The sequence below is a fragment of the Hoplias malabaricus genome, chromosome 11 (genome assembly GCF_029633855.1).
Source record: "Hoplias malabaricus isolate fHopMal1 chromosome 11, fHopMal1.hap1, whole genome shotgun sequence".
In the NCBI taxonomy this organism is placed as follows: Eukaryota; Metazoa; Chordata; class Actinopteri; order Characiformes; family Erythrinidae; genus Hoplias; species Hoplias malabaricus.
The window spans coordinates 10,408,420-10,423,559 of record NC_089810.1 but is presented as its reverse complement, the minus strand read 5'-3'; the positions used below and the strand labels follow the sequence as shown (position 1 = coordinate 10,423,559).

The 15,140-nt window shown below is 41.1% G+C and overlaps 1 protein-coding gene across 1 annotated transcript; it reads right to left on the bottom strand.

Annotated features, from left to right (window-relative positions):
• Window positions 1–1,534: 1,534 nt before the first annotated feature.
• c11h15orf39 (chromosome 11 C15orf39 homolog) lies at window positions 1,535–10,905 on the bottom strand. Its single transcript, XM_066685772.1, has 4 exons — window positions 10,770–10,905; window positions 5,267–8,259; window positions 4,714–4,751; window positions 1,535–1,835 (listed from the first exon to the last, which is right to left on the bottom strand). The coding sequence occupies exons 2-4, from the start codon at window positions 8,214–8,216 to the stop codon at window positions 1,830–1,832; spliced, it is 2,994 nt and encodes a 997-aa protein (XP_066541869.1). The 5' UTR covers window positions 8,217–8,259; window positions 10,770–10,905; the 3' UTR covers window positions 1,535–1,829.
• Window positions 10,906–15,140: the final 4,235 nt, after the last annotated feature.

The following is a 15,140-nucleotide window of genomic DNA, read 5'->3' as shown; positions in this document are numbered from 1 at the left end:
GGTTAAAAACTTCAAAAATAGTCAGAGTAAACAACCTGTTATAAATATTCAAATTTGTTTTTCATTTAAACAGTATTGCACAAAAGACAGAGACCACTGTATATTTACTTCTAATAAAAAAGGCTTTTAAAAGGAACACCATGTAATATTTTTTCATATAATAACAGCTTCAAAATCATTGTGATACTCCACAGACCTGTAGTAAGGAAAATGGAGTCTCTGCCATTGCTACTTCACACTCAGCACTGCAGAAACTGCACTATGTAACTTTTGGGGGAGGGTAGGACACCATCTCACTCCCCCTCCTCACTGATTTCAGTACAGTGCTCTAAAAATGAGTTACACTAGAGAGAGCCCCAGGAGCAAAAAACTAAAATAATAAAATCTTACCTAGTGTTCCTTTAAGTTATTAATATTTTGGAAGCAGATTGTTTTTAATAAGACAATATTATATCCTGCATAAGGAAGAGGAAACGAGGAAAATCAGAACATGAAACTCACTTCTAAAATAGAATTTCTGAGGTGCATTAAAAAATAGCTGAAATAAAGGTAATATTTAAGACCAAATACTGACAAATTGATGAAGGGTCTCTGACCTTTGCACAGTAGTGTAAATGAGGGGAAAAAATTGATTATGATGTCATAGAAAAAAGGTCAGAGGTCTCCTGGTTCAACACCTGCATTCGTTCATCATATTCACTATCTTCACATGAAGGAAGTACTGCAGAATAATCACATTTTCACAGTTTAACAAAGGTCACTTCCCCACTGCCACCAACAAAACCCACCCACACAATAAGAGCTTCAGTCCTCGATTTTAAGCCACCCTTTCTTGTAGTCCATAAGCAGCTCCAGATAGTACTGCCACTCGGGTTCACTGTCATATTTGACCTCAAACACAGTCTTCAGCGGGTTGGGATGGGGCTCATGGATACGCAGGACCATGCCCCTGTACCATACTTCTGTCTTGTCATTTTCCTCATACAGATGGTGGATTCTTTTGCCCACCAGATCTGGGAATCTTTTCCTCAGAGCCTGCCTTGCTCTCTGCACAGCTGAACGCAGCACCCACCTTCTCCTGTGTTTTGAGGAGCCTTGTGTGGCAAGATAGGTGTGGTAACGTTTCCGGCGCACTTTGGTGGAGAACGTGTCTCTCTTCTTGTTTTTGGAGACTTGGTGTTCCTTTTTACTGTGACAGTTTCTATGTCTACATTCACTGTTCCTCAAATCCTGAGGCTCTGAGTTTTCCTGGACTCTCTGGTAGTGCAAAACCTGGCCCCGCCTGCTGTTGGCACAATAGACCTTCTTTAGCTTGAGGACTATGCCCGAGTGGCTCTTGCAGAAGCTGCTGGACGAGTGGCTCTGAGGACACGACCAAGAGGACTTCTCCATCTCTGTTTCACTGCTTTCTGTGGAGAGGTCATCTGAGGTTAGCGGCTGTCCCCAGGAATTCTCAGGTTCCACCACAGCGTCCTCCTCGATCTTCACCACCACGTGGCCCTCCTCATCGCTGCAGGCCGTCGTTGAACATTCCCATTCCTCCCCCTCTCCCTCCAAACAACCTTCAAAGCACCAGGTTGTAGATTCCTCAGCAGGATCATCCTCAGCCGAGGAGCTGTCTTCTCCTAAAAACACTCTCTTGCAGGCACTCTTTACCCTGCCTTTGCTTTTATGCATCTTCAGGCATGATGTTTCTTTGTGGTTCTCCGGAAATGTCAATGTATCTGTTGTTTGTGGCTTTGGGGACCCGTAGCATACCTCCAACTGGTTAAAACCTTCAGATTCGTCACAGCATTCTGCACTCTCTCTCTCGAAGGTGAAGCTGATTTTTATTCCTGTAAGAAAACAACATTAATGTCAAAAACATGAGAACTGAATCTACAAAGAAGAAGAAGGTAAATTAAAAAAACTCTAACATTTGAAACACCTCGTTCATAGACACCCCTCCTACTCTGAGGTTCACCCGCAGTGGACACAGACATTGTGTGTGCAAAGGCAGGGTATATGACCTCTATAGAAAAACATTTTTTGTAGAATGGGACCAATAGGAACACAGGTTACCATTCTCAACATTGAGCATCAGCTGGAGGGGTGTTGAGCTTCCTAACATTTGGTTTGTGACGCACTATAAACCTTTCAAAACCTTTAGGACGTATAGGACTGGTGTTTATGGACCAACAACTGAACATCCTAAATCAGACCTAAAGCCCAGAAAGCCCAAAGAATGTCTCAGACTTATAAAAAGGACTAAAGAAACTCTATGATTACATCTCAGGACATGCAAGACGGGTCCATTACATCATGAGGTACTACCTTCTACCACCAAATAAAAAAAGAGCAAGTTGTTGAAAGCAGTAAGTCTGGGATGTATAACAAATGTGGAATTAGTTTAGTTTTCTTTTTTGGTTTCATATTGTTTACTTTCAGGGTGAATGCTGCAGCCCATTTGATTTTAACAACAGTTCCTGCATTTTTTAGCAGAACACGACATGCATTTGCAACTGTTCCAGAACAACAGATGTATTTTATTACAGTTTCAAAGACTTGGAGTGTTATATCTGTGATAAAGCTGGTCGTATGGATCAAAACCATAAGTCGGAAAAGGTGGAGTAAAACCATACTGGCTGTGGCTGCCTTTAATCGAGCATTAAAAAGAACATTACTTTCTGCTTTTGGCCTCCAATGATCTCAGGCCAGTGAGTAAATGGAGGGTCAATTTGTGTGTTAGAGGATTCTGCCCCTTTGGCCAGTGAAGTAACCTGATTATCACACCACAGCTGCTAAATTCTCTTTATCTAGTTGTAAGCTCTGATTATAGACTTTCATCCTCTTAATGTAAGTCCTGTGTGTTTTTACTAGTGCAGTCAACGTTAACATGTCAACACATGGATAATCTGAAAATGTTTTAATGAAAACTAATAATTTAATAGTTAAAAAAATGTAAAAAGCAGTCCACTGGTGCTTGTTTTTATGCTGTTTTTTCATTGTAATAAACCTTTTTATTTACAACGCAAGAATGGTGTTGGCGCAGTATCTTCTTCATCCTCATCTTCACAACATTGAAAATAAACTACACTAGCTCTTACCATCTCTCTCACACATGCACACACACACACACACACACACACACACACCTGCTGTGGGACGTTCAGTGTGTTTTTTCTTCTTCTTTTGCCTCCCTTAATCCAAAAATGTATCAGTTTTAAATTTACTGAAGCTGGAACATGGAGAGGTTTTATTGTCTGAGCTGTGAGCTGCAAATTTCCCAATTAAAGCTTGTGTCTCTCCCTGAAATTTTATAATAAATTAAAAATAACGGTTTTCTCTTAATGGTTTGTCATAAATACCACTCCAGACAATTAATTGTTTTAACTGGAAACTCTAGCATTTCAGTTTGTGATTTATCGCACAATGTCTTTGTGATTAAAGCGATTGACACCACTAGTTGTTGCCAATATAATATCTTATGCTCAAGTCATACTGGGATTTTTCATTTCTAATGAAATGGCTGTAGCTGCAAGAAAGGCTGAAAATCATTGCTGTAAATAGTCATCCGTTTTGGTTCATTAGTTTTATATATGTACTGTAGTGCGATGCTATGCATTGGAGTTGTCAGAGTTCACTAAAGTTGAACTCGATGCACAAATTTATTCTCCAGGAAGTGATGTTTAAAAAATATTTTTCTAAATTACTCCAACTGTCACTCCGTCACTCCAAATCTCTTTGAAATGAATGGAATTTTACACACATCACAAAGCCCAGTGTGACCACATATTTAAGGTTAATTTATTGTGCATATATCTGTAAGGAATGCAGGCCAACGGAGTGGGGTGGGGGAAGAGGCACATTTCTTTTCATCTAATTTTTTGTTCTAATGTGTTTGCCTAGTAGAGAAGGAGGGTATGTACATGGCTATGGCTACTGCTGCAAGAGATTTCTAACCTCAGAATTGGGCAACCTCTGCTAAGTACTTTAGAGGGTGTGTTAGAGGTAGTTTCTTATATTTATGGTTTTCCTTTTGTTTGATTCATTTTAAAAAATTCTGGAATTAATCTGCATTTGTTCATTTTTCTATGAACCGTGAAGCTAGCTTTGACTCTGAGCCAGAAATTGGGAGTAATGAGTGCTTCATTTATGTTTCTGGTCAAAGCAGGCTTTTTAAAGATTATACGTACTCAAGAAATTTACGTGCACCAAGCAATTTTACTGAATGTAAGTGAAATTTTAACATGAATATAGAAGAAAACTGCATGTGGAAACAGACGTGTAATATAATAATAATAAAGCAGGTGATGTTAGCGGTATTATCTGTAAGTCACATCAATACCTTTGTAGTAGGTCTAAGATGATAACTGTGAAATAGCAAATGTTGTGAGAAAACAAAGTCACACCTGTAATATTTACCAAGCGTTGCTCAAAAAAAATCCTACCAATGACCGCTTCCTTCCTCCTTGGGAAGTGTGTTTCGGAAGCTGGCAGATATTCCAAACCACAGCTTCCGTTTCTCTTTAAATCAGATAATATTGAGCAGAGTAGTCGTTTACCCACAACACTGCATTAGGGGCTGCAACATACACACAGCCCATTAGAAAACCAAGAAGTATGCAACAGAGCTAAGCCCAAAAATACAGAGGTTAAAAAGCAAATAAAAATGAAAATTGCTAGTGCAGGGGATAAATGCTTTAAGGGGCAACAGAAGAAAAAAGTTTGTACCTTAGCAATATTTTGGACATCATCTGTAGGAGTAGAATCTGTAAAATATAAGAATGGGGTTCAAAATAAAATAGAACAAAAATAGAAGATTTGTCCTAAAGTCAGAACCTGGGGTCAAAAAGTTCAAGGGCATGGAAATATATTTGAGATAAACATTGTGTTATTTAGAAAAGTTTGGGCATCATACAAATCAAGTAATTGATTCATGAAACTTCAGTCACCTACTTGGACTGAGACTGTTTGTATTTTACTGCCATTCAATAAAATTCTATGCGACATTTCCATCATTCTGAACATTCACGTTCAGATGTTTTTGCGCACACACACACACACACACTTTATTCATGTGATACAACCCAGGAATCAAACAAAGACCAGATATTACCGTTGTAAAGACAGTAAGAGTCCAGAAAGAGTAACAGCTACATCATGTATCTTTGTTAATAACTTCAGATGTAATACTGAGGCATGCAGCAAAATCTATTTTGTGCAGTTTAGTTTAAATATGTTAAGAGATAAGTCATCTTTTGGTCACCACTGACTCTCAACTCACCTAGGAACTTGCAGACGCTCTCATAGTAGAGCAGGTTGAGGACATCTGGATAGATATCTGGCAAGTGTTTGAGGGACAGGAGCCTCCTGAGTTTAGAAGAAAATGCCCGTTTGTGGAGTTGTGTCAAGTGTCTCTCCTCTGAAAGGGTGGTAGGCCGCAACTCAACACGGTGTTCCTGCAGCACCTGGTCTATGAATGTCCCTTGGACCTGAGGAAACAGGACCTCTTTCACCACCAGCATGGGGATGAACACTGCCCCCGCTCTGATGACATGAGGAAAGGGGCACTCCTGTGTTCTGACATAATTTTCAAACTGGCCTACAACTTTCTGGAGTGCCACTGCTGTCTCTTGGCCTTTCAGCCAAAACTCTCTGGCCTTGGACCCCAGGAGGCACGAAACCTTCTGTGTTTTTGTTGGTGGAGACACAAGGTCCAAACTGGATAACCATTTCCTGAGCTCCAACTGTGGGGTTTGTGAAACACAAGCAGATATGAGTCTGCAGAGTGATTGGTGGAGCTCCATGAACAGATATCTGGCCTGTCTGCTGCTGCTCATAGCCAATCTGCTGTCAGCTGCAGACTGAACAGTCTCAGGACTTGGAGGTACAGGAGGTTTGAGGACTTTAGGCACAATGATATTATAGCTGGTCAATTTAAGGCAATGAGCAGGGATTTTACTGACTGAAAACATAGTCTGAGGTGAAGTTTGAGGTTCAGCAGGCAAAGTGACTGTAAGGTCTGAGGCATTTGGACCACTACTTGGAGTTTGTACTGTTTCCACTCTGTCCATTGGGCTGGGCTCAGTATTAAATTCAAGGGAGGGTTCTGGCATTTCTGGTGCCTCCGTTTTACATTCTGGCTCAGTATCACTCTTCACAACAACAAGGCTGTGGTCAGTTTCACACACCACTGGCTTTAAATCTGCTGGTTCTTCCTTGACACTTTCATTAATGCAGTCATGACTAATTGCAGGATCTGGGTTATCATACATTTCAGACTGACATGATGATTCATCTGGCTCCACTTTTTCTTTTTTGACCTCCACCAGTTGTAACTCATCTGTGTTATGGTTGCCATCTTGTGGCGTTTCTTTTAACTTAAGACCTTCTTGACCTATTGTTGTTTCTGGATCTGTGCATTGTTTTTCTGGCTCTTCTTTTGTTGGTTTAGAGTCCTTTGGAGGGGTAGATTTACTAGAATTTTCATGGGAGAACATACCTGCGGCTTCTAAATAAGCTTTGTAAGGGGCCAGGCTAAAGACTTTGTTAATGACTGGCATTGGAGGGCAAGAAGGCAACTGACGTTCATCAGACAACTGCTGGTCCAACTTTTGAACTTTTTCCAAAGATTCATCTTCACAGGCGTTATCTTTTTCATCCCTACGTCTTTTCAATATCAAACGAACATTTGCCTGACTTTCTGGCATACATAAATCCTGCTTTTTATTGGATATACTACCAGTGTACTGGGGTGAGACAGTGTAATTATGGCTACCACTAACTGGAAAGCCATCTCGGCTCTGATTTGCAGTGCCAAGTGTGCAATTTTGAGAGTCTACGTGATTTGGAACCTGTGTTGGGTGGAAAGTCCCTGATATCCCAAGCTCTCTGTGAGGCTCCTGTTGGGTGTCTGCATTCTGCTCTTTGCGCATAGAGAAGTCCAGAGGTCTATCTACCTGATGCATGATAGGAGGGGGACGTGGCCTCTCGGTGAATGGGTTCACTTGGCCGCTATTTAGGTTCATTCTATAAGTGGGATAAGCAGGTAAATTACTGACAGCTGGGAGACCAGTTGGGATCATAGGGTAAGAATCTGGCAAATCAGTGTAATAAGGCGGGGGAACAGGACACTGCCCTGAAGCTTCTTTTTCAACCATATGATGAGGATTCTGTGCCCTGTAAACCTCTGTGTTGTCCTGTGAACAATAAAGCAAGGAATGCTGAGGTATTTCTCTGTACTTGTATACATGATGGTGATCTGGATAAACCTGTGTAGGTGATCCATAGCGCATTCTAGTCACTGCTTCATACATAGGTGGCAGATCCTTATGCATTTGTGGGTGCATCTGCAAACGCTGGCAGTGCTCCGGTGAAGGAGGAACAAAAGGGCGAGCTGGGCTGTAGGGATAGCTGCTATGGCTCGGCTCAGAAAACGCAGACATCCTCCTAGGTCTGCTCGGACTTAGACCATGATAGCCCTGAGTGGTTACATCTTTTAATGGTACTCTCTCTCCACAGTGTTCAAATGGTAATATTCTCTGTTGCATCAGTGCTTCTTGCTTTTTCTTGTGAAGATATGCCCAGTGTCTGTAATGGCTGGACCATTCATCCTCAAACATTTGAGGCGGTGCCATTTGTAGCTCACGTCCCATTGCATAATTATGGTTTACCGGGCACTTTCGATCAGTGCAGCAGGGGCTATATCCATACACTGGTTTTGGAATAGCAAGTCCACCTGAGTTTTCTGCTCTTGATGGGGATAAGCTAGGACATGCAATCGGAAGCTTTCTAAAAGCAACTGGAGAGACTACACCTGCAGTATTGGGGCTCTGCTTGCTTCTAATATAGTATGCAAGCTTTTGCTTTAATGCCAACTCCTGTACTGCAACAGGGGAGTTACTATCCACAGGGAAAGACACCTTTTCAGGTCGGTAAAAGGTTGGATTTGTAATTGTCCCCTCTGTGGCTGAGGAATGAACCACTGGGCTCGCACCATTTCTCACAAAAGTCCTACTGGGGCTCCATGCTGAGGGAGGCTCTAAAGTCTCTTGACCACTGAGAGAGCAAGACATGTAACTCCGTCTGTAGTTTAAAGACTTGTCTTGGGAATACTGAGGCACATTGTCTGCTTTGGGAAGTCCTGGAGGGACAGCAGTCCCTGCAGTGCCCTCTAGTCTTGCCATGTTGCCTTGAACCAGAGGATCCATGAAAACCCTCTTGCTGTTAATCATATCTTGTCTTTGAGATGCTCCGTCTTCTCATTCTACATGAGACCTGTTAGAGAGAGAGAGAGAGAGAGAGAGAGAGAGAGAGAGAGAGAGAAATCAAATACTGTTTGTAAACTATTTAAACTAAGACTACTGTATTAGAAAATATAATTTACATTATAATACATTATGAAACTGATATTTTGAAAATTGGTCACATCACAGATTATGGAAATGTGCAGACTCCATACCATTGATAAAACGACTGCAAATTTGTAACATACAAACATACAAAATTCTGCTGCCAGAGTCTTTAAAGATTTAAAGATTACCCATATTACCCCTATCCTCCATCAGTTACATTGGCTGCCAATCTCTCAGCGCGTTAGTTTCAAAATCCTGTTGTTAACCTTCAAAGCCCTGCATGGCCTCGCACCTGCATACCTCACTGACTTACTACTCCCTTACGCCCCCTTCACGCAAGCTAAGGTCCTCTGATTCTGGTCTACTAACTGTTCCTAGGTTCAGGCTGTTCCCGAAGAGTGGCAGGTCTCTTTCCATCTTCAAAACATACCTTTTTTTCTGAATAATTCCACACTCTCTAAAATTTTTTTATTTTTTAAATTTTAATGTTTTAATTATTTTTATTTATTTATTTATTTTTCTTCTCCTCCCCCAGTGTCGTAAAGCGAATTTGGGTTTGTGAAAGGCACTATATAAGTGTAATGTATTATTATTATTATTATTATTATTGTTATTATTAAAATGCAGTTATTTTTGACAATTCCTGTTGTGGCCAAAATAGCTGCTCAAGGTTTCAATTCATCAGGGTTTCACAACTAGACAGCCTGGCCTAGCAAAAAAGAGCTGCACTCTAATATTCTCTATTAATTATCCATTTCAACAGTTCCACTGCAATTACAGACCGTGGTCAAACGTTTTTGTATTTCTGGTCCTCTTTCACCCTGTTCTTTAAATGGTTATCATTACCACCACTGAGCAGGTTTGATTTGGGTGGTGGATCAATCTCAGAACTGCAGTGACACTAATGTGGTGGTGGAGTGTTAAGTGTGTGTAGCCCTGGTATATCTGGATCAGACACAGCAGTGCTGCTGGAGTTAGTAAACCCCTCAGCGTTACTGCTGAATTGAGAATAGCCAGCTAACCAAAAATATCCAGCTAACAGAGTCCTGTGTCCACTGATGAAAGACTAGAGGACGACCAATGCAAACTGTGTAGTGACAGATGAGCTACTGTCTCTGACTTTTCATCTGCAATGTGGACCCATGGGATTGGATTGTCGGAAAGAGTGGACAGTGAACGGGGCAGTCGTTAAAAAACTCCAGCAGAACTGCTGTGTCTTATCCATTCATGCCAATACAACACACAATAACACTCCACCACATCAGTGTCACTACAGCGATAAGAATGATCCACCCAAATCACACCTGTGGAGTGGTCACTTTGTACTTGGCCAAGCAGTGTATGTTCCCATAGACAAAGCCAAACTCTGGTGAAGCTGGGTACATTGAAGTGAGAACCAGTCTGGGCATGAAGTAGGGTGAATGATGTAGGGCTTGAACCACCTCCAGATTCTCATTAAAAGCCTGCAGATCATATAGGGTGAAGCTGTAGGAAAGCAAAAGTGACATTTAAGCTCGCCCCCACAGCCAGAAGCAGCCCAACCAGCTCGCGTGGGTGAAGCCTTCAGCGCAAAACAAGCGACAACAAAGAGATGGGTCCATTTTGAGGCTGGAGTCGTTTGGTGAACTTCCGTCAACATCTGTGCAAGAGTTGATGAGTAAAAAAAAAGCAAAGAAAACAAATGCGGCTCGGCTCTAATGGAGTCTCAAACATGACGCTCAGAGACAGGCTACGTTTTGACCTCATTGTGCAAGAGACTGTTTGCTCCAACTGGACTCTACATTTATTTGAAAATAAGAAATCTACACGCCCTCTGGGGTTCACTGGTTTTTATATTTTCTGCAAATAAGTTATATTTATTTGCTAATTTCTAATACATATAAACATTTAAAAAATAAATAAATAAACAGGGTGGTAATATTTGGCTTTATTTTGGCACAATTGAGAAAACACAATATTCTCATTTTGTTGTAAAATTCACCAAAAACTTCACTGGTTTAAGCGAAACCTTAAACTAACACGACAGACATTTGATTTCTTCACGAGTTCTTCAAACCCACGCCGTCGTACTTCACCGTTTATGAAGAGACCAGCCTACAGCTGTATAACAATTCACTAATTATTTCAGTAAACATCCAAACTCTCATTAAAGCCGCCCCCCACCACTTCCCTCTCCATCCGAGCCCCTCACGCGCCGAAAGCAGCGCTGTTTGTTCACGTGCTTCCGAACCCTGTGAGCAAACCTTGCGCAACTCAAACAAAAGCATTCTGCAGAATTTCTGCGTAAATGGAGAACTTCTAGAACTCTTTCCACTAACCTCCTCTCCTTCTCTGTCGCCCTGTCTCTCTCTTTCTCTCTGGTAATCGACACTCTTTTCGTTTCCCACCGTGTTTACAAAGTGCCCAAACAGTCTGTAAAGAAACACCACTCACCGCGGACAGTCTCCTGCTTCTTCAATCTATCAACGACAGAAAAAAAAAAAAAAGGTAACACGCAGCCATTTGAGTCATTCCAGAAACCCCCAAATCCTCAAAGCCCCCCGAGAAACATCGGAGCGCACTGCGGAGCGGCAGAGAGTGATGTCCAGATAGTTCCGGCTTATTTTCCACGGGATTTTGGAGGCGTCAGTCCAAAACTATGTGAGTTACCACAACGCCCGGCCAATTAGAGCAAGACAAAAAAAAAAAAAAAGAGGGAGGATCTCAAGACACTGGCGCTGCGCTCTCTCTCTCTCTCTCTCTCTCTCTCTCTCTTTCTCTCTCTCTGTGTGTGTGTGTGTGTACGTACAGTTTTTGTTGTTCAAATAGCTGGTACTTTAATGTGATATAATTTTGGTTGCTGAGGTTAGGGGGTTAGGTGTAGGAGTAGTGTTAGCTACAGTAATCATTATTTAAATGGAAGGTCCTCACAAGTATAGCAGAACCAACGTGTGTGTGTGTGTGTGTGTTTGTATGTGTGTGTTTGTATGTGTGTACACATTGTCCAGATATATATCAGGTTGCAAGGACCAAAATCTGTTTACACGCTCCCATTGTAGATGGATGGGACGGGAACTCGGGAACTTGTATTATTCTTTGTCGGGGTTAGAGTAAGGCAAAAAGTAGCTGTGGTTAATATTAAAGCAGGTCTCCTGAAAAGAAATATAAGTTAATGCACTGCAAGTCAATTTTTCAGTAAAGCACTGAAGCAAACGTGGTTGTGTGTATATTTGTCTTTGGGGGTTAAGGGTCAGGGTAGCAGCACATTAGCATAATCCTCCTTTAGTACAGAGTAGCGCCAACAAGCTTTAAAAACTGTAGTTTGAATACTTACTGTTTTAATATTGAGTAAAAAGTATTAGGTAACATTAAGGAAAAGTCCCAGTGAGTCATCTTTCTGCTGTAAATGTAGCACTGATAAGCAGAGGGCATAATTTTATTGAAACATATCTTACTTATGCATACCTTTACTCACTCACTCACGTTTAACAAAATGCTCCACAAAAGGCACTGTTTGGTGCTTCACATCAATGACACTGTGTGCCTTAGTAAATAAGTTTATTTGGTTTTATATGAAATGATACACATCCAAAGTATGTTTTTTCAGCGATGATATCCACATGATATTGCATACAGAGTTAAACTGAATCCAAAAGGAAAATTATACCAAAACAATGAGCAAGTAGGTAGTGTCACAGTCACACAGCTCCAGGGACCTGGAGGTTGTGGGTTCCAGTCCCACTCTGGGTGACTATCTGTGAGGAGTGTGGTGTGTTCTCTCTGTGTTCGCGTGGATTTCCTCCGGGTGACTATCTGTGAGGAGTGTGGTGTGTTCTCTCTGTGTTCGTGTGGGTTTCCTCCGGGTGACTATCTGTGAGGAGTGTGGTGTGTTCTCTCTGTGTTCATGTGGGTTTCCTCCGGGTGACTGTCTGTGAGGAGTTGGTGTGTTCTCCCTGTGTCCGCGTGGGTTTCCTCCGGGTGACTGTCTGTGAGGAGTGTGGTGTGTTCTCCCTGTGTCTGCGTGGGTTTCCTCTGGGTGACTGTCTGTGAGGAGTCTGGTGTGTTCTCCCTGTGTCTGCGTGGGTTTCCTCCGGGTGACTGTCTGTGAGGAGTTTGGTGTGTTCTCCCTGTGTCCGCGTGAGTTTCCTCCTCCCATGGTCCAAAAACACACGTTGGTAGGTGGATTGGTGGCTCAAAAAATGTCTGTAGGCCTGAGTGAATGTGTGTGTGTGTGGCCCTGTGATGGCTTGGCGCCCCCTACAGGGTGTGTTCCTGCCTTGCGCCCAGTGATTCCGGGAAGGCTCCAGACTCACCATGACCCTGAATTAGTTAAGCGGTTACAGACAATGAATGAGTGTATTCAACTACAAAAGAGTGCACATCTAAAGCCTTAAATAGAACCTGTGAGGACTCTTGAAACATTTAGCTTCACTTGGTGTTCCAGATGTGTGTTGGGTAATAAAATATATATCCAGGAAATTGCCTAACAACATCATTCTGTTTTTTTTTTTGATGAGGAAACCATTTACAGACATAGTAAACTTTTCGCAGCATGTCTACAGAGTTACACACATTTTTCTATTTGGTTCACCAACACACTATAGAGGAAAAAAGGGTAGTCAACAACAAATTAAAATGATTTAAAGGGTTTTTTTTCTTTCTGCCACAACATATGTGAGAACACAGTCAAGTTAGGGTACTAAACACTATCACACAGATAATATATGCGCAGTTAGAAGGAGAGTGTTTAGGCCAGGCAGATATATAGATGATAACGGATGTAATATTATAAGTGAATTTTACATTTTTAATACAAAAAAATCATAATTTTATTTGGAAAGCAAAAAAATTACCTTCTAAATACAGGCAACAACGATTTACTGAAGACAATGCTGTCACCAGGTAGTAGCCTTTAGCCTGTAAGCCTGTAAGAAACACTGATATTACCCTGCTCTAATGTGAATCACAGTGCAAAATAATTTGCATGAGCATGGTTTTTGACAAAATGCAGATTGCACAGACAGGTATTCAATCTTCCATTTGTTTATAAGACACAGACATCCTGTTTAGTTAATGGTTGACCATAACTGGTAGACAAGGCCAGAACCCAGTCATTTATTACCAGAGTCTGGTGCAACACAGTTTATTCTCAGTCCTTACATGGAGTTCCCCCACTATGTTTGGGTCTAAAGGAAAATGAACCTTCTCTATCAGGAAACTGGAGATTGTTGTTTGCTGTATTATAAAATAGCTTAGTTGGAGGTTTATTGGTGTGTTTTTCCTCCATGCCTTGGCCCTGTTTGTTCATATCAGCCTTTTTATTACTACCTGCTTATTCAAAACTGCTTCTCCTGCCTATTGAGAAAAGCAGCAGCAGCCCTCACAGCAACAGAATGCAATGTCACTGGATGACCTCTGTTTCTATTAAATGGCTTGCTTGTGTTTACTTAATTATGTAGTTAAAGATTAAATCAGATATTCCTTTGTGTGCACAAAATGTACTAAATGAACAAAAGGTTGATCATGTTCCTTTCAGTTGTTTTTGCCAGATTATCAGTGACATTATTGTGCCATACTCAGAGAGATAAAATAGCAGAGTAGTACATGTTTTTCGGGTTTGGTAGCCATTGCATCATGCTGGTGGAAGTACATCTGTTAGTAGGACCTAATTGTCCATCCTTTGAGATTAACGCCGTGTAGTCTAGACAAGCTGGTTGCCTTTTTTAACCCCCACACACCACGTCCTCTGGGGTTTTGTTCTCTGCTCAGAAGTTTGGTTTTGGTGAAGCATCTCCCTGCAGACCAGCACACAGCTCCTTATATTTTCTGTTGCCGTGGCAGCAGATTATTACAGCCAATCACACACCAACACGAGACCCTCACCTAAAACCCCACAATTAAACCATGCCAAGGTAGGGATCATAACACATATAGAACAATAAAGAACAAAAATGAAGTAGTGCATTAAGAAATATGATTGAATTGAATTCCTTATTCACATTGGCTTTGTGACTACTGTATCTCCATTTACCTGGCGCCCACACTGACCATTTGTCTTATCATCCATCCTTTCGGCCAAAACCCTGCAGTTGCAGCTGCCCTTTACAATATAATCAAATATTTCAATGATTGATCCAAAAGAAATATTCTTGATATTTTATATTAAATAATACAGAAAATTAATAATAATAATAATAATAACAATATTTTTTTATTTGAAAGCGTCTTTCAAGAGACCCAAGGACACTGTAAAATTTTCCATTTGCAAGATACAAAAAAAGAGATCCAGCACTGACTCTCACTAAAAGGAAACAAGGTGGAAGGTGGCTTTTATTAAACAAATGACGTATGATTTAATGTCCACATATAGATATGTTATTAAGTGTGTGCAGTACATGAATCGGTGCCTATATAGGGGTTTTTGTCTCTGTAAGAATGGGATATTGGGGTAAGCTTCTTTCCTGGAGGTAGAAAGACAGGATGTCCTAGTTATCTTTCTTTACCAGAACAGGAAATGAAGTAAACAAATCCTCATGCAATATTTACCTTAACATAACATTAACATAAACATTTACCTTATGCAGACAGAAGGAGAGAGATAGAAAGAGAGGACTAGAGATATGGAAAGATGAATAGAGAGACGAATGGAATTGGCTGATTCTCTTCCTGCCCTTATGGCTGATAAGATGCTGTTTTCTTTGTGAAATTAAAATGTATTTAAAACCCTAGACAGTGTCTGGCAGAGATCCTTCTTCACAGCACAACACCCCGGGAGAAGGAACACAACACCAGCATGGGAACAAATGAATAGGAAAGTGAAAAAAA

What these genes read in the sequence shown, in the direction of transcription:
- c11h15orf39 (XM_066685772.1), bottom strand. Translation starts at nt 8,216, where the DNA reads ATGATTAACAGCAAGAGGGTTTTCATGGATCCTCTGGTTCAAGGCAAC. An exon ending in GAGCGTCTGCAAGTTCCTAG is followed by an intron (nt 4,752 to 5,266) that starts GTGAGTTGAGAG and finishes TATATTTTACAG; the next exon opens with ATTCTACTCCTACAGATGAT.